The sequence below is a fragment of the Tachysurus vachellii genome, chromosome 12 (assembly GCF_030014155.1).
Source record: "Tachysurus vachellii isolate PV-2020 chromosome 12, HZAU_Pvac_v1, whole genome shotgun sequence".
In the NCBI taxonomy this organism is placed as follows: domain Eukaryota; kingdom Metazoa; phylum Chordata; class Actinopteri; order Siluriformes; family Bagridae; genus Tachysurus; species Tachysurus vachellii.
This window is the reverse complement of record NC_083471.1, coordinates 3,193,574-3,213,432: the sequence shown is the minus strand read 5'-3', so window position 1 is coordinate 3,213,432 and position 19,859 is coordinate 3,193,574. Positions and strand designations below refer to the sequence as shown.

At 37.4% G+C, this 19,859-nt stretch overlaps 1 protein-coding gene across 2 annotated transcripts in view; it reads left to right on the top strand.

The window, feature by feature from the left end:
* Window positions 1-19,859, top strand: part of LOC132854542 (tyrosine-protein phosphatase non-receptor type 14-like) — a 39,114-nt gene that overhangs the window by 9,615 nt on the left and 9,640 nt on the right. Inside the window, exons 2-12 of one of the 2 annotated variants that reach the window (XM_060883014.1) lie at window positions 3,502-3,848; window positions 9,102-9,271; window positions 14,477-14,592; window positions 15,234-15,301; window positions 15,546-15,616; window positions 15,858-15,945; window positions 16,024-16,112; window positions 16,226-16,313; window positions 16,597-16,679; window positions 16,818-16,869; window positions 19,105-19,174. In XM_060883014.1, coding sequence (XP_060738997.1) covers window positions 3,675-3,848; window positions 9,102-9,271; window positions 14,477-14,592; window positions 15,234-15,301; window positions 15,546-15,616; window positions 15,858-15,945; window positions 16,024-16,112; window positions 16,226-16,313; window positions 16,597-16,679; window positions 16,818-16,869; window positions 19,105-19,174 — 1,069 coding nt within the window. In that variant the 5' untranslated portion in view covers window positions 3,502-3,674. The remainder of the gene's footprint in view (window positions 1-3,501; window positions 3,849-9,101; window positions 9,272-14,476; window positions 14,593-15,233; window positions 15,302-15,545; window positions 15,617-15,857; window positions 15,946-16,023; window positions 16,113-16,225; window positions 16,314-16,596; window positions 16,680-16,817; window positions 16,870-19,104; window positions 19,175-19,859) is intronic. The other variant, XM_060883015.1, reaches the window with a different exon arrangement.

Genomic DNA, 19,859 nt, shown 5'->3' with positions numbered 1-19,859 from the left:
TAGAAAACTTACCGAGGACTAACAGAAAGCTTGTCGCCATGGCAACAATGTGTTTCTTTGTTAAATAACAAGAAATTAATCTGTTTCTAATTAGCATTAGATCATGCAGAGAGATCATCATACATATAGAAATGAGTGCCTTAATATTAACCTGCGACAACTGACAAAGCTGCTGCTACTGAACATTAATCAACATCTGAAAAATCCGCTGTGATATAAAATGTGCTACAAAGTGCCGCATGATAAACACGGTGGCAACGGATGACCACACACACACACACACACACACACACATATTGTAAGCATCCCACAGTGTAGGAGTTCAGACATGAACAGCAGGTGTTAACTCAATTGCACCATTGAAGATGAGTGTGTGTGTGTGGGTGTGTGTGTGTGGGGCAGTGCCTTTTTATCTATGCCTTCTGTGTAGATGAGAAGAAAAAAAAAGTAGAAACAAGATGCTCTCTGTTCTGCAGAAATTCTTACACGATCCCACAATATCCATCTGGAAGAACAGATTGTGTGTGTGTGTGTGTGTGTGTGTGTGTGTGTGTGTGTGTGTGTGTGTGTGTGTGTGTGAATCAGATGCATGACTTTTCTTTCCCAAAATCTGACATCTTTTCCCGTCAGTCACAGTAAAGCTGCACCATATCAAACAGTACAATCATCCGTAAGTGTGTTTTCTATATTATATTATTCTGTATAAATTTTGCATTGCTTCAATTTATCTTGTACAACATTCATTTTTTTAGTCCTTTTTGCAGTTTGCACTATAAATTGCACTATAAATTGTAATACATCGAAAGCTAAGTACTTAAATATATATCGTTGATTATGCAGACAGGATAATAACGGGGTCAAAGGTCATGATGTTATGTCAAATAACATTTTTATGGACTGACCCATGCATGATTTAATGCTATTTTCATACGTTGTCCTTTTGACGTTTCTTTTCTTGGTTAAATTCATAGACATGCTGTCAGCAGGCAGTCGTGTATTATAACCTCGGTTCAGACTAATTAGGCATGTTTGGATGTGTAGTGTGCCTTTCGGTTGGCACGTCTGGATATTTTGTAGTGGAAACTACAGTAAATTCTCATACCATATTTAATTGTTGTTTTGAATATGATTATAGGTTTGTTTTGGTATGCTTTGTGTAGGAGAAAAAGTTGGTGTCGTGTGTAATCATGTGTTAATGGCTTGGCTTTCTAGACACAGTTGGAAACCCAGAAACTCATGACCTGTGTGTGTGTGTGTGTGTGTGTGTTTGGCTCTTGCCTTTGCTCTATTTCTATGCTACATTTTCTGAACCACAAAATTACAAAGTTCCAAGTCACTTACTGTTTATATGTGCTTAAAATATCCTGGTGCTGGTACCAGAACGTTGAGAAACCATTGCGGTTAGCTTCGGCTGTGTAAAAGGGCAGCTCCATTGTTTTGCTCATTTTCTCTCTGCCGCAGGAAAACAAGACCCGTCGAGGTGAGCTAAACATGGCATGGTGATCTGTCTAAACCTCAGCTAGAATTTTTTGCCCAGACCTCTGTTTGTGTGAGAATGTGGGTGCAAAATAAATGTGTTGGTTTAGGTGGCAAAAAAAGGACATGGTAGCAGAGCATTATAATAGATCTAGCTATCTTTTAAACAGCCACTGATGTAAAAGGCAGCCATATAGATGTTCACTTACTGTAGGAAGTTCTGAGCAAGTTCTACGGTCAGTTTCCCTGCTGTCCTGGCTTATGCAGGCCTGAGCAAGTCATAGGGTAAGGAAAAGGCCTTTTAAACTGGTGCGAAGAAGGAATTGGGTCTATGGAACCGACTTAACATGAGACAGTGGGTAGGGAGCCGGTGTGTGTCCTGGTTTGGGAATACCAAATGAGCCCTGGAGTAGAGCGCTTGAGCGATGGAAGAGCTGAGGTAAGGAGTTCTTTCCACACTAGTTCCAGGGTTGGGAGCTCAATTTAAATGAAGTCTTGTTAGTGTACTTGGAATGATGCAGCAAGAAAATTTTTTTCTTATTTTTTTTTTATAAGGCCACCAACTTTCTAAGAATTCTAAGCGAGTAAGGGGGTAGGGAGGTTGGATTGAGTCCCGGTGTCGAGATCACAGAACAATCCTGGTATTGGTAACTCCTTGAATAGGGAAAGTCAAGCTTCAGCTAATCTGGTCTAAACAATCTTGGGGAAGAGACTATACTTTCATTCAACTTCCTTGGTTGTGTGCTTGCTTGGCAGGAGACCAGGGCAAGCTACTTCTGTGTAGTGTGAAAGTCTTATAGCAAGAATTGTGTGTTCTCAGTGTTCAGTGACTTTTGGGTAGGGAACCCTTTGTTTGGGTTTAATATGCCAAAATATAAAATCTCTCATTATGGATCTTATCTGCAGAGAGTTATGGGGAAAGAAGTTTTACTGGTGGATATTTTTGGGTAGATACAGTATTATACCTGGAGCAAGTCCTGACTTAAAGTGCCAACTTGGATTAAGTTCTGGTGAGGAGATCTGAACAACTTCTTGGGAAAGGAACATACCTGTAGCAAGTCTCGAGGAAAGCAGTTTAAATGAAGTGTATGCTCTAGCAAGCAGGTTGCTGTGGGCTAGTTTGAGGGTTGCTTTTTTGAAAGAAAGGCCTAGGGTAACAAGCTTGGTCCTTGGAGCAAGTGTTTAGGGTAGGATGGGTGTTCGGAGGCTGATTAATTTCTGATATTGCTGTGTTGTTGTTATGTTCCCTGTCTCACGTTCCTGTATTGCTACACAGAAAAATACACAAAGTTCCCTTGGGCACTCTAGTGTCAGGGGTGCTATGTTATTCCAGGGAAAGAAGAGAGTGGAATCTGGGCTGTGATCCAGGCTGCCTATCTGCACCCCACCTCTACCACCCAGACAAGCGCTGACACATTCTTCTCTTCTCTTCTCTTCTCTTCTCTTCTCTTCTCTTCTATTCTCTTCTCTTCTCTTCTCTTCTCTTGAGCTTTGAACCAACAATGGATTCTATCTCACTTGTAAGAGGACAAAAAATATTTCTTTTAATGGTTTATATACAGTATGGAACTAAATATGAACAGACAGAATGACAGGAAACAGAGAGAGAGAAAGATGGAGAGAGACACAGAGAAAGGTTGTGGGGTGAAGTTGTCTCTTTAGAAACAGTATACATGTGCTGCACTTCAAAGGCCTTCAGCTTGCATGTTTTATGTGTTGTACATCAAAAGAAGTGAAGTGAGTGAAGAAGAGAAAGAGAAAGAAAGAAAGAAAGAAAGAAAGAAAGAAAGAAAGAAAGAAAGAAAGAAAGAAAGAGCAGAGAGTAATGGCTAGTTCAGAATTTTTTAAAGGTACATGGTCTTTTTTGGTGTTTTTGATCATTGCTGATTAGCAGGCCCTAAACTGAGCCTTGACTCAGATTAAAAGATTGTTTGAACTCGTCTGGGAAATCAGACCCTAATATTTGTGGAGTTTTTTTTCAATTGTGGATATTCTAACATTGTGCTTTCTCATTTCTTTCTGCAGCTCCCAGGATCCCACTTCCTGTCCACCCCTCAGCTTGCTCTCGGAATGGGACTGCACCTTCCCAGAGTGAACTTCTTTACTGGGGGGTGTGGCCATCCCTGGGCAGGACAGAGAGCATAGACCACCTGCAGTATTCTTTTGAACCCGTGACCTTGGTGTGACCCTGTCCAACCATGCCTTTCAGGCTGAAACTGCCTCGTACGAGGCGCTACAACGTGCTGAGCAAGAACTGCTTCGTGATCCGGATCCAACTGCTGGACAATCACGTGATCGAGTGCACGCTGTCCGTCGAAGGGACTGGCCAAGAGTGTTTGGAAGCAGTTGCTCAGCGTCTCGAACTGAGAGAGGTGAGAAAACCATACTGCCCTGGGGTAAAATTCAAACCACACAATCATAATGTGCTCCAAAATCAAGACAGTAATACAGTTAAATCAGTACCGTAACACAACATGTAAAAATCTAATTCAGTTACTGGAGTACAATCAGTACAGTCCCTGTACTTAAAGTTGCAAGTACATTTGCTATGCACAAGCAACCAATATTTATTTATCCATTCATTCATCTTTAGTAAGTGCTTTATCTTGGTCAGGGCACCAGTGGCTCTGGATCTTATGTGGGTGCCACTGGGTGCCAGTCAGGAATACACCCTTGATTGGATGCCAGTTTATTGGAGAACAATATGCACATCTATTTGCTCACTCATTTATACATAGGGGCAAATTAGCATATCCAGTTGACCTACCAGTATGATTTTGGGAGATGGGACGAACCTGGAGAAGCTAGAGGAAACCTACACAAATACTCATAGACCATGTGAAGATTCAGATAGTAACCTAAGATTGAACTGGATCAAACTGGTTTCCCTGGAGCTGTGAGGAAGTAGGGCTGCCTTTCAGCTAGAGCAAAGCTATGTCTAATTTCATTTAGCTAGCTAGTTCTTTGCTGTTATGTATTTTATATAGAAAATATAAAAGTGTAGTGGAATCTAACAGAGGAATCCCTCTCAGATCGACGATAATATGAATATGGGTTTAAAATACACTGAATTTACACTTAGCATCAACCACAAAAATGACACGTAAAGTATTTATGTAAAAATCTTGAAGGTCTAGTTGGTGCCAGGTGCTCTGCATTGACCCTACATCTCATTTTACACTGGTTGTTTTTTAAGCTCAGGTTGTGTAACAAAGATTGTTAAATAGTGTGTTTCTTGGTTATCATCAGTGCCTTTGATCATGACTTGTCGCTCAGGGCTGCTCAAGGAGAACAGTTTATATTTCCTTAAACTTTCGAGGACTGCTTGACTTTTTGTGCATGTGTGCAATACCTGTGTGTGTGTGTGTGTGTGTGTGTGTGTGTGTGTGCAGTCTGAGAGCATATTTCCACCTTGTTGTGAGATTTCTCAGTCATTCTGAAAGTCGTAAGTCTGCAGTTCCTTGACGTTTGCTGTCCTCTCCCACGGCATCACTGGCCAAATGACCTCTGCTGCCCTGAAAATGTACAAAACAACCTATTTATACTGTTACAATATAAAATATATATAGCACAGCAGAAATCCTTTATTTACTTATTTATTTATTGTTTTTTTTTTTTTTTTTCAGAATTGAAATATCCTATTTACTTTTCACCATTTTTTTCAAAACATTTTTCAGTTAGTTATTTTTCTTTACAAATCTTAGTTTTAATTTAATTCTATTCAGTTGAATTTGTCTCTTATTTATAATTTTTTTGTATATTTGTACAATAATTTCAATATTTCAATATTTTTTAATATTTGTATTTTATTTAAATATTTTCCTTAGTTTTTTTTATTTACCAACATCCTACATTTTATTTCTAATTAGTTATTTTTTTGTTGTCATATATAATTTCCCATGACCTCCAAGCTGCGACCGCCGCAGTAAAGCCCTTAATCCTCAATTGTATAAATGTAAGTCACTCTGTATGAGTGTCTGCCAAATATAAAATAAATATATCACTCTACACTACTACTATATCTACTATATCACACACACTACCTAAGGAATTACTCCTTATATAAAATATATATTAGAAATACTAAACCGGCACAAAAAGCAACAGATTTGCCGTGTTTTGGTATTGAAATAAGAATTCAGTAGTATTTAAGTTACATATACATTTCTTAATTAATTTCTGATGAAGTCAGATATACTCTAACTTCTATACTATACTATAATCTCTAACCTTAAATTCATTAAGCTCCATCAACAGAATCTTGATATGAGTGCAAAATAAACAAAAAGCTGAATTGTACAATATTGCTGCACATAATCTTGGCAGTAAAATTGACCTAACCTGTTCCCACACTTTTGATTTTTCCTCACAAAAGTAACTGGTACCTGTTCTCCTGGTTCATTTGGCAGAACCTCCTTTAGGTTCTCCTCATAAACTCACTGTGATCATTGTTCTGTTACGTTTTTTTTTTTTTTTTAGAAGCTCTCTGGCAGCAGTGAAAGACTTTGAGGAGCTGGACTGGTTTATGACTGCTTTGTGTGCCAGAAAGTGATTATGTTACTAATAGAAGGTGGAAGGATTTAAAGTTATCTTCACAATCGGCTTTTTTTATTACCATCATTACCTGATAGATTGCATCAGAAAGTCTAATAGCTACCTAGCTACAGATTTATGTAAGACAACATTCGTGTCTAGGACAATCATTAAGAGTGTAAATCCCAGGCTTTACATGGAATGTTACTATTTCTATGTAATACAACAATTCTGAATCGATTTCACTGAATCGCATACGATATAAAGCGATTTTGAAGATTCAGATCAACAACAGCTATCGTTAATTTGTGAAGATTAGTAATAAAGAGCTAAACATATAGAGCCAAAGAGAAAAATGTATCAGAGGAAAAAGATTTGAAGAAAAATGTTGTTGATGTACTGCTCACTGCTACGGACTAAACTGTAGCCTACAGCATTTTAATGAATCACTGGATGGATCATTGGATTTCCAGGAGTTTATGATTCACTCATTTACTCACTAATGAAAAGAAAATAAAGCCGACGTAGAAACAGACATAGAAGCAGAAGTAGAAAATAAGGACAGTGTGACACCCAGCAACAAGATTTAAGGCAATATGTGGAGGATGTATTTCTTGAAGTATTTTAGCTAGCTAGCTTCACTGAACTAACCTGACCAGACTTCTGAGAAAATATTTTGTAATGTCTACATGCTTGCTAACTAGCATAAACAAAACTGATTTAATTTGAGATGTAAACTAATATTCATAAACAGTTTTTTTCTAATTTTCTGTTAATGATAGATAGTTAACCAACAACAAATCTGAGAGAATTTTTAAATGGAATTTAACCCTGTCAAACAAAATTGACAGGATTCCTGAAGTGATTATACTGCTAATTCTAGCTAGCTAACTAAAATGCAATTACATTTACAGCATTTGGCATACACCCTTATCCATACTGTTACATAACAGTAACATTTTTACTGTTAATCATAGCTAGCTAGCTAGCTAACATACAGAAAACGTTTCTTGAGCTAGTTTAATAATATAAATAATAATAATATGTATATAATAATAATAATAATAATAATAATAATAATAATAATAATAATAATAATAATAATAATATACTCTTAAAGCTGTCCACCTACCTAATGCTAATCTTTTTAACTGTTAAAAAAAGGGATGATTAATTGAAGGGATGTTTAATTAATATTCATTCATGTATTGTTTTCTTTTAATGAGAACACAAGCTCACTAGCTAACTCAAAATAACTGACCGGAATCCTGAAGTGATTGTTTTTTTTGTTGTTGTTGTTTTTTTAAATGCTAGGTAGCAACTCAATCTTAAACCTTTACCCTTAAACCTTTTTAACTGTTAACTGTTAATGTTTACCTGACAGGATTTCTAAAAGTAACTTTAATTTATAATCCTAAATGTTATGCTATACTGTACTGTTAATTTTTTAAGAGTCAAATTATTTAATGTGTAAAAAATGACATTATCATGAAATTCCTTGCTCTAATATTGAAACCTAAGCTGTTAAAATGTCCTTGTTGTTTTTATTCTGTGACCTGGTTTGCAAAATGTAACTTAAATAGAGATGCATTCGTGTATTGTGTATAATTATGACAAGAACATAATTCTGCATGCGTGTGTGTGTGTGTGTGTGTGTTTGTGTGTGTGTGTGTGTTGGTCTTTTGATGCCATCAGATCAAATATAGTTAATCTGAGGTGTGTTAATAATGAGCACAGGTTTTGCCTGCAGGTATCCCACACACTTACACTTTTAAACACACACACACTCACATACACACACGCACCGACATACACACCCACCCTGCTGTGAAAAAAAGAGTTAACTGGATAGGACTGGATTTGGAAGCATTTACTTCTGGATTTTTATCATATTTAATAATTCAGTAATCCTGATAACATTAAGTGTTCTTACATCTTTAAATTAGTTATGATGTATAACAGTAAGTCTTATTGATAGTATCATTTATCCCCTTATTTTCTATTCAATTTAACTATAACCCAGTCTAATAATTCTAAAATAATCGTTGCCATGTAAACATTTATATATTTAACTTTACATTTTTCCAGAGAGCATGAATAATTTTTTTAATGTCTGTTTATAAAATAGCTTGTTTCTAAAATAGTCTACCAGTTTAAAGTATAATAAATATGCTTTTATTTCTATTAAGTTAAATATTTAAAACGTGACATGTATTCAAAATATTATGTCTTGCATGGCTTCATTTATATCTACTGAATTTTAATATAAAATAAAAAACATATAATATCAAGCACTCATTTTATTTACAGAAGTTTTTTTGTTCTTCTTTTTTTATCCTAGACCGAGTTTATTTTAACTAAGGTAATATTAACGACTGCAAGTGTTATTGTGTCATAAAATATAAGAGCCAATCAGGTTACAGTATGCAAGTAATTATCAAGTAATTGTTTTGCTATTAAATGATTAACAGCATCTAACGGTCTGTTAAAGTAGCAGCAATCGAGCAACATGACACCTGTCATTATTGTTATCTTCCAGTTAGTGATATCTACTGAGGTAAAATCTATAACACATCATCCTGGTCTGCTCATGACGTTTCCGATACGCCCATCAAACAGGAGCAAACATGTCCGACAGACTGGTATGTGACCTTGCACAACAGAATGAGCCAACACATTGTTGGCAGGTGTGTTTCCCTGCTAACATCAACAGGAAACTGCAGAACTGGATCTGAGGATGGCTGAATACTTAAATTAGTGTAGATAGAGACATACAAACAATTAGGAGAAGGAAATATGGAGAGGAGTGAAGTGGAGTGGATAACGTCTGTACATCAGAAATGCACATGCACCATTGTGACATTGGTGCCCATACTGAGAAAAAGAAGACTTTGTGATGTATTTGTGATGGAGTTTTTTTTCTAAAACCTGGCAACCCTGGTTAATAAGATCATAATTAGTGATGCACTTTTTTTTTTTTAATTTGTTCTCTTGTTTTGTAATCTCTCTCTCTCTCTCTCTCTCTCTCTCTCTCTCTCTCTCTCTCTCTCTCTCTCTCTCTCTCTATCTATCTATCTATCTCTCTCTTTCAGACACATTATTTCGGCCTGTGGTTTCACTCTAAAGCTCAGATGCAGAGGTGGGTGGAGTTGGAGAAGCCGTTGAAAAAGCAGCTGGATAAATTCGGTAATGAACCAATGCTGTACTTCGGGGTCATGTTCTATGTACCCAACGTCTCCCGCCTTGAGCAAGAGGTCACCAGGTATGTGTGTGTGTGTGTGTGTGTGTGTGTGTGTGTGTGTGTGTGTGTGCTTATGTGTCTGTAAGAGCCTGTATTGGTTAAACTGACCTCCATCTGGTCTAACATCTGTGTGTTTTACTTTTGTGTGACTTTGAGTGTTCATCTTTGTCTAGGACTGTGTGTGTGTGTGTGTATGTGTGTGTTTGTGTGTGTGGTTTGTTCTTTCATCCTCAGCAGGCCAGACCATCTGTGCATCTGTGGTCACTCTAACCTGTCTCCTACTTTCTATCTGTATTTTACCCTCTTAGCCTCCTTTGCTGGGTCTCTCTCTCTCTCTCTCTCTCTCTCTCTCTCTCTCTCTCTCCCTATATATATATATATATATATATAATTCTTTGACACCCTTTTTATTCTACTGGATCTCATACTTTTTTCTGGGTCTTTCCCACTCTACTTTCTTTGCCTGTCTTTCTTTCTGTCCATCCATCTGTGTTTCAATCATTTTTTCTCTTGATATCTTTGTCTCGCTTTTTTTTCCCCACATCTATTTCCTCTCTATAGTCTCTCTTGGTGTCTATCTCTCCCCCTCTTTCTTTTTTTCTCTATTCCCCTCTTTTGCTCAGTCTCTTTTCTCTCTCTGTGTGTGTGTGTGTGTGTGTGTGTGTTTGCAGTGAGGAGGAAAGTCTCCCCTTGTCCAGACAGCTCCTGTTTAGTTCACCTCTTCCTGTCCAAGCTCTAACTGTGTGACAAATAGCTGTCCTCAGTCTTACTGCCAGTTCATAATGTACAAAATGTACTGTGTGTGTGTGTGTGTGTGTGGTGAAAGAATGCCAGCATTTACTATTTACTGAGTGGTTAATTTAATCTTTTTTGATCTCACTTTTATTCATGCATGTTTATTTTTTGCAATTTCAGGTAAAATGTTTAAAATGTTTACTTAAAGGTGCAATGTGTAATATTTAAACATATTACTAGGGCTTTAATATCCATATGATTTCAAAGGTACCTCATAAAATTCCCTAGCTGCATTATCACCATTCATTGGATCTGGATACTTTTTTACATTTTTGTGACCCGTAAATTAGCTCCGACCCCATCCCACCCCAAACCACCCCAGCCAACCCCACCCCAACCCCTCCCCTTAAATGAACGCGTTTGTACTTTTTCTTTAGAATGAAATTCTTCTGGAATATGTAGTTTCAACAGAGGGTTGAGTCAGTCTGAAGGGAAGGATGAAGTTTTGTGAATGTTTTTGTCTAAATGCAATTTTACAGACTGTACCTTTAACCACAATGTGAAAGCACAGCACATGGTATAAAATAATAAATAATAAATAAAATAATACTCCATTACTACAAGACACATGGGAACACAGAGGATTTTATTTTAGCTCTGGAAAGACTGTTGTAGTTTGTATTCACTTGAAATCGCTGTTTTTGTGTGAGTGTGTGTGTGTGTGTGTGAGAGAGAGAGAGTGTGTGTGTGTGTGTGTGTGTGGTGCAGGGTAAGAAGGGGTAGCACTGATTGGTATCCCAGACATCTCTGGAGGTCTGGTAGTGTGTAGGTCGTAGGGCAAAGGGGCAGGGGTCTTGAGAGGAACAATGGATAGTCTGTGTGTGTGTGTGTGTGTGTGTGTGTGTAAGAGAGGGAGAGAGAGCGAGAGAGAGGAGGGAACACTGCTCTCTGTGTGTTTGGGAGTCTGGCTGCTATTCAGGAGTCACACAGGAATGTTGGCATGGCCGACTGGCGTAGGAGGGACCCACATTCCACACACACACACACACACACACACACACACACACACACACACACACACATACACACACACACACACACACAGTCTTTTTTGAGAATAGCACTGTTATTAGGTAAAGGAGAAAGGGGTCCAACACATTTATCGTGAGAAACATTTTATCGTGGGATTAATTTATTAATAAAAAATTAATTCAACTATAAATTTAAAACAAAAAATGAATGTTTTTGCACTTCTGGGCTAAAACAATTTTATTTTGTAATTAATGGCTGTCATGTAACAGGTAAATTATAACACTAACTAGTTTCTGTTCCACAATTTTAAATGTGTAAACAGATAAAAGTATGATTGGTATTTGTAATAATAATAATAATAATAATAATAATAATAATAATAATAGGCTAATTTTTGTGGTATAAATGAAATGCTGTGAAAGCAAATTCATCAACTGTAGGTTGGAAACTCATTCTGTCATTAAATTTTTTTTATTTTTGAAGACTTTATTCTTTATGTACTGTGACCATTAAAATAAAGCATCCTACAAATGACACAGTCTCTTTGTGCCTTTAGCTGACAGATTAAAAGAGAAAATTTGCCGCGACTCTCGCACACACACTGCTTTAAAGTCGCTGAAAATCAGACTTGGAAAAATAAAAAAAAGAAAAGAAAGAAAAAAAAGAAAACACTCAAGGCAATTTTAAAAATAAGTGTGTGTGTGTGTCTGTGTGTGTGTGAGCTTGTTGATAGGTTCTGTCTGCCGTTTTTGTTTCGCCTCCCACTTTTCCTCTGCGGCTTTTAGGGAAAGATGTTTCTCACAACTTTTATCACGTCCATTTCTCACACCAGTGCACAAACATAAACACACACACACAGACACACACACTTCAAACTTCTCTGTGGGAGTTAAACTCGAGGTGCTTTTCTAGCCCTGCTGGTTAAGCAGTCAGCCATGTCAGAGTGCTTGTTAGCCCTCACAACACGAAAGGTCAATGTCTCACACCTGGCCTGAGTCACCGGTTGTGTGTGTGACTGTGTGTGTCTGTGTGTGTGTGCGTGCGTGTGCATGTGAGTAAAATATATGGATGTTTAAAACGAGGCGGTGAGTGTATCTGATTAATGCGAAACACAATCTGCGCTTGGCCTACTACTGCAGCTGTGAAAATCACCTCGAGCTGTGTGTGTGTGTGTGTGAGTGTGTATGTGTGTGAAATGTACTCAATGATCCACTCACCACATGCTCGGCAAATTACCTTCATTAATGTAGAATATTTCTGAGAACGGCTGGCTAAGGGTGCCAAAACTTTTTCCACATTAAATAAGTGTCGTGTTTTCAACAGGTATCGTAACCGAGTCTAAAAATATCACAGTGTTAAGATATAAGACGTGTAGTGAAACAAAAATTCGAAACTTTTTTTGGCTAAAATTAAAATAGCTAAAATACAAAATACACTAATTGAGTTTTGAAAAAAGTTCCTTTTGTGCAGGTAAAACTCAGAAGGTTGCAATATAATCTGTACACGGCCACATCTTACCTTCCTAGTTACGCTATTTATCGCCAATCACTTAAAGGCAGTGTTGGTTCTGGTGTTGTCGCATTTCCTCACGCTAGCCTAATTATAACGTATTTTGCAGCTACATCAGTCTTGACCCTATTCAGACAGGATTAGTTTCACTGGGTGTCATATTGTTTTTGTGTCCTTTCCTGCAAGCTTTTTATTGTAAATGTTAAAAAAAATGAAGGGGCGTGACTTTCAGGCAGCGTCAGTTAATATCAGCGAGTTTGAAACACGCAATTCCAATCGTTTTATTGTCGGGGCGGAAAAGAACGCGGACCTCGTGGTGTATTTGTGGCGCAGTAAGTTTACCGATCTGCAATGCAGGTTTTATTGTAAGGCGATTTTTTTTTCTTCTTCTTCTTTATTTATTTACACACTCGGTATTTAATTTCTTCTGCATTCCTCCTCCATTAGATGACGTCTAGCACACCTGGACTTTGTTTTGTAGAGCTTAGCCTTGAAATCGCAGCTTTCTGGGGCATTTCTAACCCCCCCACATGCAGACACACACACACACACACACACTCAGAGGTTAGCAATGATTATTCCAGACCACAGGCCAAAACATAAATACAGACTGGAAAGCACCTCTAGCTTCACAGATACACACAGTCACTCTCTCTATCACATACCCCTCACACATACACACACACACACACACACACATACACACACACACTTATATCAGACAGACAATATATGGTTTAAGTTTGGTCTAGTTGCTCTCTCTCTCTCTCTCTCTCTCTCTCTCTCTCTCTCTCTCTCTCTCTCTATCTTTTTTAAACTGTTATTTATTCAGAGGTTGTAATCTGTCTCTGCCCTGCACTGCTAACCCGCCATTATCCAGTAAGAAGGCCATTCCAATGCCACGACAACCCTTTAATTAGCAAAACCAGGCCACCGCCCCACCGCTGGGGGAGGAGCCAGTGTGGTATTTAAGGGCGGAGTCTCTGGGCGACAAGATACACCATAAACCTAACATTCTGATGGAGAAGCGTGCACCAACATGGCCATCGACTTACATAACGGCTCTACGAAGACAAAGAGAAAACAGAGATTTGTTTAAAATAATAAAAATAATAACTGATAATAACATGGATAAAGTAAAGGAGTGAAGAATTTATATGAGAAATATTATATACAGCTCTTTCACTTAAACATGAAACTTTTAACATATGCATCATTTAGCAATTTAAAAATTAATTAATTACTTACTTAATTAATAATAAATTAATTAATGAGACTTTCTTTTCATATGACTCAACATAACAAGACATTTCACTGGTCCTCACAAAACTCCATGCATTTATTTTTTACCGAAAGTGCAGTAACTTTTAAACAAACACGAGACTTCATGCCACAACAACATACCCTACTTCATTTTTTTTTCTAGCTTGCTACAAATAAATAAATAAATAAATAAATAAATAAAAGAGACTACATTTTTATTTTGATGTGAAACACAGTGTAGGAATAGCTGGCCATTTTGAAATTGTGGGGACATTTTGTTGGTCCTTACAAAAACTGCTTTCACAGAAACAAAAAAAAAAAGAGTAGAAAAATAACTAAATGAGAGAGAAATGTTTTCATTTAGGTTTAGATGTAGTATCAGCTATGTTAATAATTATATCCAAAGAAGGTCCTCACAAGTTTGACACCTGACAAGTCCTTATAAAACATTATTTTCATCTTTGTTTAAAACTTGGCTTTGTTTCCTGGAATGTCTGTATACTTAAGAAAAAAACATTACAATGTATTTTTGAGATATTTCTGAGGACATCAATTCTCTTTATCACTATTTCTCATTTTGTCATTCTATGATGAAATCACTGCAGGCTAATTAGCCAAGCTATTGGTTTTATTATTAGCAAAATTCCCTAGCATCTTTTTTTTGTGATATTCTCTACACACTCGTAGATGCCTTTCCTTTCTCAGGTATCAGTACTACCTGCAGGTGAAGAAGGAAGTGCTTGATGGTCGCCTTCACTGCACTGTGGAGCAAGGCATTCGACTCGCCGGTCTCGCTGTCCAGGGTAAGTGTGTGTGTGTGTGTGATCTTATTGTTAGCATGGTGCTGTCATACCTAATATGGTATTAAGAGCAGGAGAGCAGTTATCCACTTGAACTGCTATCAAACCTTTTAGCCAGCAGCTCACCGGAATGTAAACATTAAAAGACAAGAGGCAGAACGTGTAGTTCGTACATCATGCAAGAATCCAAACAGAAAGATAGCACAGAACATAATGAAACACGGGAGGAAAGAAAGAGAACAAGATAACATGCGGCGAGAACCTCATTCTATCCTGTCGCTCTCTTTGTAAGACACACTCAGGTGCGGAATGTCGAGAGATAGGATTACCATATTGAGTAAAAAGCACACAAAGGCGACGGGACAGATTTAGAGAGCGATGCCGGGAAGCAAGTCGTGGAAATATTAGCGATTTTATTTGAAGATGTGAATTTAGCATTAAAGTAGATCACACTGTGTGATATATAGGATGTAAGTGTGAATATGTTCCCAGATAAGCGTCTGGAGGTACGCTGTAGTGCCATGTACAGACAAATAACCACGACATCTAAAGGGTCGCATAGTAGATTTTATATGTTTATAGCCTACATTGTTTATTTGTTTGTTTGGATGAATGACTGATCTTCTCGGTTTCTGTCTCTGCAGCCGACTTCGGAGACTTCACTCAATATCTGTCTCAGGATTTCCTCAGGGAATATGTTTTGTTCCCTGTGGTAAGTGTGTGTGTGTGTGTGTGTGTGTGTGTGTGTGCCTCAGGGTATGCATTCTTTTCACACTGTAGCAGCAGCATACCTGCATGTCATGTAAACACGCTAGAACAGTGTATTCCACAGAGAGAAAGAGGAAAAAAACAAAGCGTATCACAGGTGTATCAGGTGTGTGTGTGTGTGTGTGTGTGTGTGTGTGTGTGTGTGTTACATTTTGTTTTATTCACACGTTTATCTGTTTCTTGTCTAGAACTGGCCCCACGTTGACGAGGTGTTGGACGAGTGGACTCAGAAAGTGGCTGAAGAACACAAGAGTCACTAGTAGGGAACTCACATAATGTTTATTCTACAGATTATTAAAGATTAGACCAGAAAAAATGTCTCATGTAGATTAGATTTTTTTTTACATTATAACAGGTACATTAGTTTAGAATAACAGCTCACACGAATTATATAGATTAGAATACATTTTTGTATCTTATAAACTTACTTACTTAGTAATCTTATTTGCATGAGTGTTTCCTATAGCCGTTTTTTCTGTGTTTGTGTGTGTGTGTTTCAGTCAAATGCAGGTTGCAGATGCAGAACTGCTCTACATTAAAGAGGTGGAGAAACTAGATGGATTTGGCCAGGAGAGCTTTGCTGCTAAAGTATGACACAAACACACACACACACAAACACACACACATATGTTTCTTATGTTTTGAGCTTGTTCGTTTCCTCTTCAGGACAACTACACCAATGACATCTTCATCGGAGTTTCGTTTATCGGAATCTTTGCCAAGCACAGAAACGGGAGATCTATCATGCTTCACCGGTGAGTCTGACCTTTGACCCTAACGTTCCTAACATATGAAGAGTTTCTTTACGTAGCTCAAACTGCTAACTGTTCTCAGACAAGGTCAGGCTGACTCACTTCCTCTCTCGTAGGTGGAAGGACATCGGCACCATCGGGCACAACAAGTCGGCTATCACCGTGGAGATAACCAGCAAAGACGACACCATCATGTTTCACATGGTCAGTGTTGAGACTGTGAACTCACCAAGGCCGTCTCACGGGAAACTCTGTGACGTGAAGTCTTTCCCGTCTGCAAAACAAACAGCTAGCTTTGTGCATTCCGCCCATTCTTAGCTAGCACAGATTTCTGAAAATGTCACTAATGTTACTAAGCTATCTCAGTAAACATATCAAAACAACACGGGCTGTTAGTTATCATGGACCGAGTCGATGCTTTTAAAATGTTTTTAAGATTGTTTTTAAATGTTTTTAAGCTTGATTGTTTGTATTTTTTTTCTTTTAGGAGGATATAGAGATGGCTAAATACATAGCACGCCTCTTCACAGCCAGACACAAGTTTTACAAACAGAACAAGATCTGTGTAGAGTGAGTTCCCCACAAACATTTCCGTCCCACTGCTTAAATCTGCTACAACACCGCCACCTGTGGTGGATCAGTGTAATCGCTCGTAACCATAACCATGGTTTTCTTTTCTGGTGCTTTTTTTTTTTTGTCTTCATTCAGGCCGACCCATTCTCCTGTCACTATACGGAGAAGATCCCCTTGGAACAGGCAGGCAAGTTCACCTGTCACCTAAAAAAGTTCACCACATTTTAAGTCTTAGTTTTCTTTCTAAAGAGCATCTATAAAGACAATATGCATAGACTCTGGTATTCATATGTGTTATATCATAATGTCCTAGGTTATTCATAGCTGCTCACCAGGTTGATACTCTACGTTCTGGAATATTTTATGTAACAACGTGTTAAAAAGCTTGGACCGATTTCTTTGTAAAACCAATCTGCAATAATCTTTATCTATAATTTACAATTTTAGCTATCAGTTCAAATTCTGTAGCTATACCTGGAGATTTAGGCCACGCCCACCTATTTAGTGCTTTTTTAAATCCAAACTGTTATAAAATTTATAAAGTAAGTCCACCTGATGAGGTTGTCCAAGTATTCTCAAAAAACTCTTTATTTAAAGACTATTTAGCCAGTTAACTCTGCAAACTTTAAGCAAAGTTTAGCTTTACTATATTAGTCTATTTATTTGTTTATTTTAAAATTCTTGTAGCCAGATTTACCAAACCATGAATGAAGAATGTAATTCATGAGTTCTGTTTCATATCCGAAATACATCGCGTTACGTTTGCCTTAATCTTTACTTTTCGGCCATATTCGGCCTCGACTTCAAGTTTTCTTTCTCCCATGCGGATCTTTGACCATCAGCACATTTTGAAGTGGTCGGAGGTTCTCGAGGTTTGTTTGGGAAGAAGGCAAGACTCATCAAATGTGGTGTTGAATAAACAGCGCCTACTTAAGTTCTGAGTCAAGGCTCTAAACATACTTCCTTTAAATCCGAAGTACACTGAAAACCACCAGCATCCTGTAAAAACAGGCTCATTAGATGAACATCAATTCTGTAGAACTCCGTCCCAGCTTACTTCTAGGTTCTTGTCATAGTCTACAATAAAATTTCAAAACATTTCATTGTTTTTACATTTAAAACACAGCAAACAATAATATGTTGGTTATCCCGATGCTCATTTTTAGTAGCTGAAGGTCTAAAACCAAAGAATTTCCGAAGCAACCCTGCACCAATTTACCTAAATCCCATTATTAGTTATTTGCTCAAGGCGTTTTCCTTTGAGACAAATCTCATTTAATATACAGCATAATAGTGAGATTATGATTAGCATTTGTCTTTGAATTGCTATAAAGTTAAAGAGTGTAAATCAGAGGGAAAGTGCAAATCTATAGCGCTGAGGTGGTTAAGCTTCCCCAGAGGGATGTTAGGTCTCAGTATAAAGCGGTCTCTTATTTCCTCATGGTAAGTCTAACAATGCAGCTAAAACCAGCACAATGGCCTTCGGTGCACCAACCGCGGCCCTGAGGCTCGGCCTGGCTCTCTGTGTACACTGAGGACATATTAAGGATTTTGTGTGCGAACGGATGTGCTTAAAGTGAATTAAACGGGTGCGTTAATAATGAACGGAAATAACTAGATGAAATTTAAGGATGAAGAAATGAGTAGATCTTAGAGAACGGTCATCTTTTTCTGTACATTCTAAAAAAATACATTTAAGTGTAAGTCAGGATTAAAAAAAAAACACCTTAAATATATAATCTAACAGCCAAATGGTGGCAAACATGCAAGCAAACTTTGGCAACAAGAATAGTTGCAGAAGCTCTTTAAAACCCAAGTTTTCTTAAATGCTTAAATTCCAAGATACTAAAAAGGTCTCATAATATCATCTAGAATTCTTCGACCTTGGAACATTAAAATACAGAGCTAATATTAATGGTGTTAAGTGATAGTGTTTATGAGAGGAGACCATCACATGGTCAATAAGGCATGTTTTATTATAAAAAAAAAGATCAGTATAATATATGTGAAATTTGTGTCCAATCAACGATCAATGAAATTCACGAAAAAGTGGGGACCTGGAAATATTGCATTATTTCATTAAATAAATCAAACTCATTATATGATTGGATGTGAAACTGCGCTCCTTATTAGTCTGGAATTTCAACAGCAAAAACCAATGTGGATGGAGATGATTCCATGATTTTCTACAAGCACAACAGGGACTTCTGAACGATTTTATAGATTTTTAAGGACCTGAATATTACTATGTTATTTTTGTAGATATAATTTTATATATATTGTTTAGAACTTGTTCACAGCATTTACTAGTTCAAATGGTTTTGATTTTTGCAGAATTACTCAGTGCTGTTTAGCTCGAACTATTAGTTTTCTGTATTTTGTTATGTTTTATTTATATCGGTTCTCTATGTCTCCTTCTCAGCATAGACCACAGTCCTGTATTGCACACTCTCAGTATCCTGATCACTATCAAGAGACCCAAAGCTCTCAAGGTAAACAAACAAACACACACACACACACACACACACACACACACACACACACACACACATTTCCTGGTAGACTTTCTGTCATGACGTGTTTTCCCAGATACTCCTCTGAATCACGGTTCTGAACCGCCCACCTCATCATACTATTACTATTTGTTTTTCACTACCAAATAAAATCTTATCTTATCACCGCATCACCGCAGATGGATTCATTTTGGATTAAAAATGAATAAAATTAATGTAGGCAGTTAATAGTGAATAAAAGTTACGTTTGCTGCTGTGTTGAAACCTGCAAATTGAGATGTTTTCCGATTGGCTGAGAATAAACTGTTAATAAATTGTTAGTAAACTCAGAGCACATCTAATTCTCAGCCAATCGGACCACCGACATGTTTCAACACAGCAGCAAATGTAACTTTTTAAACGACTTACAAAAAAAATAAAAGAAAGAATCAGGACTATGTCTGGTGTATGATGCCACATAAACTATTCAGATGCTTTAAGCTAATTATTTATGAACCAGATGAAGTTCGAGGCAGATGTGTAAGATTTTCACTGCAATTTCCATTTACACATAAACAGATATATATATATATATATCACCCCGGCGACTAAAGAGAAATCTGTAATTAATGGTTTTGTATACGTCTGCATACCTCCAGATCTTTCTGTCTCTTCCCTGTCTCTG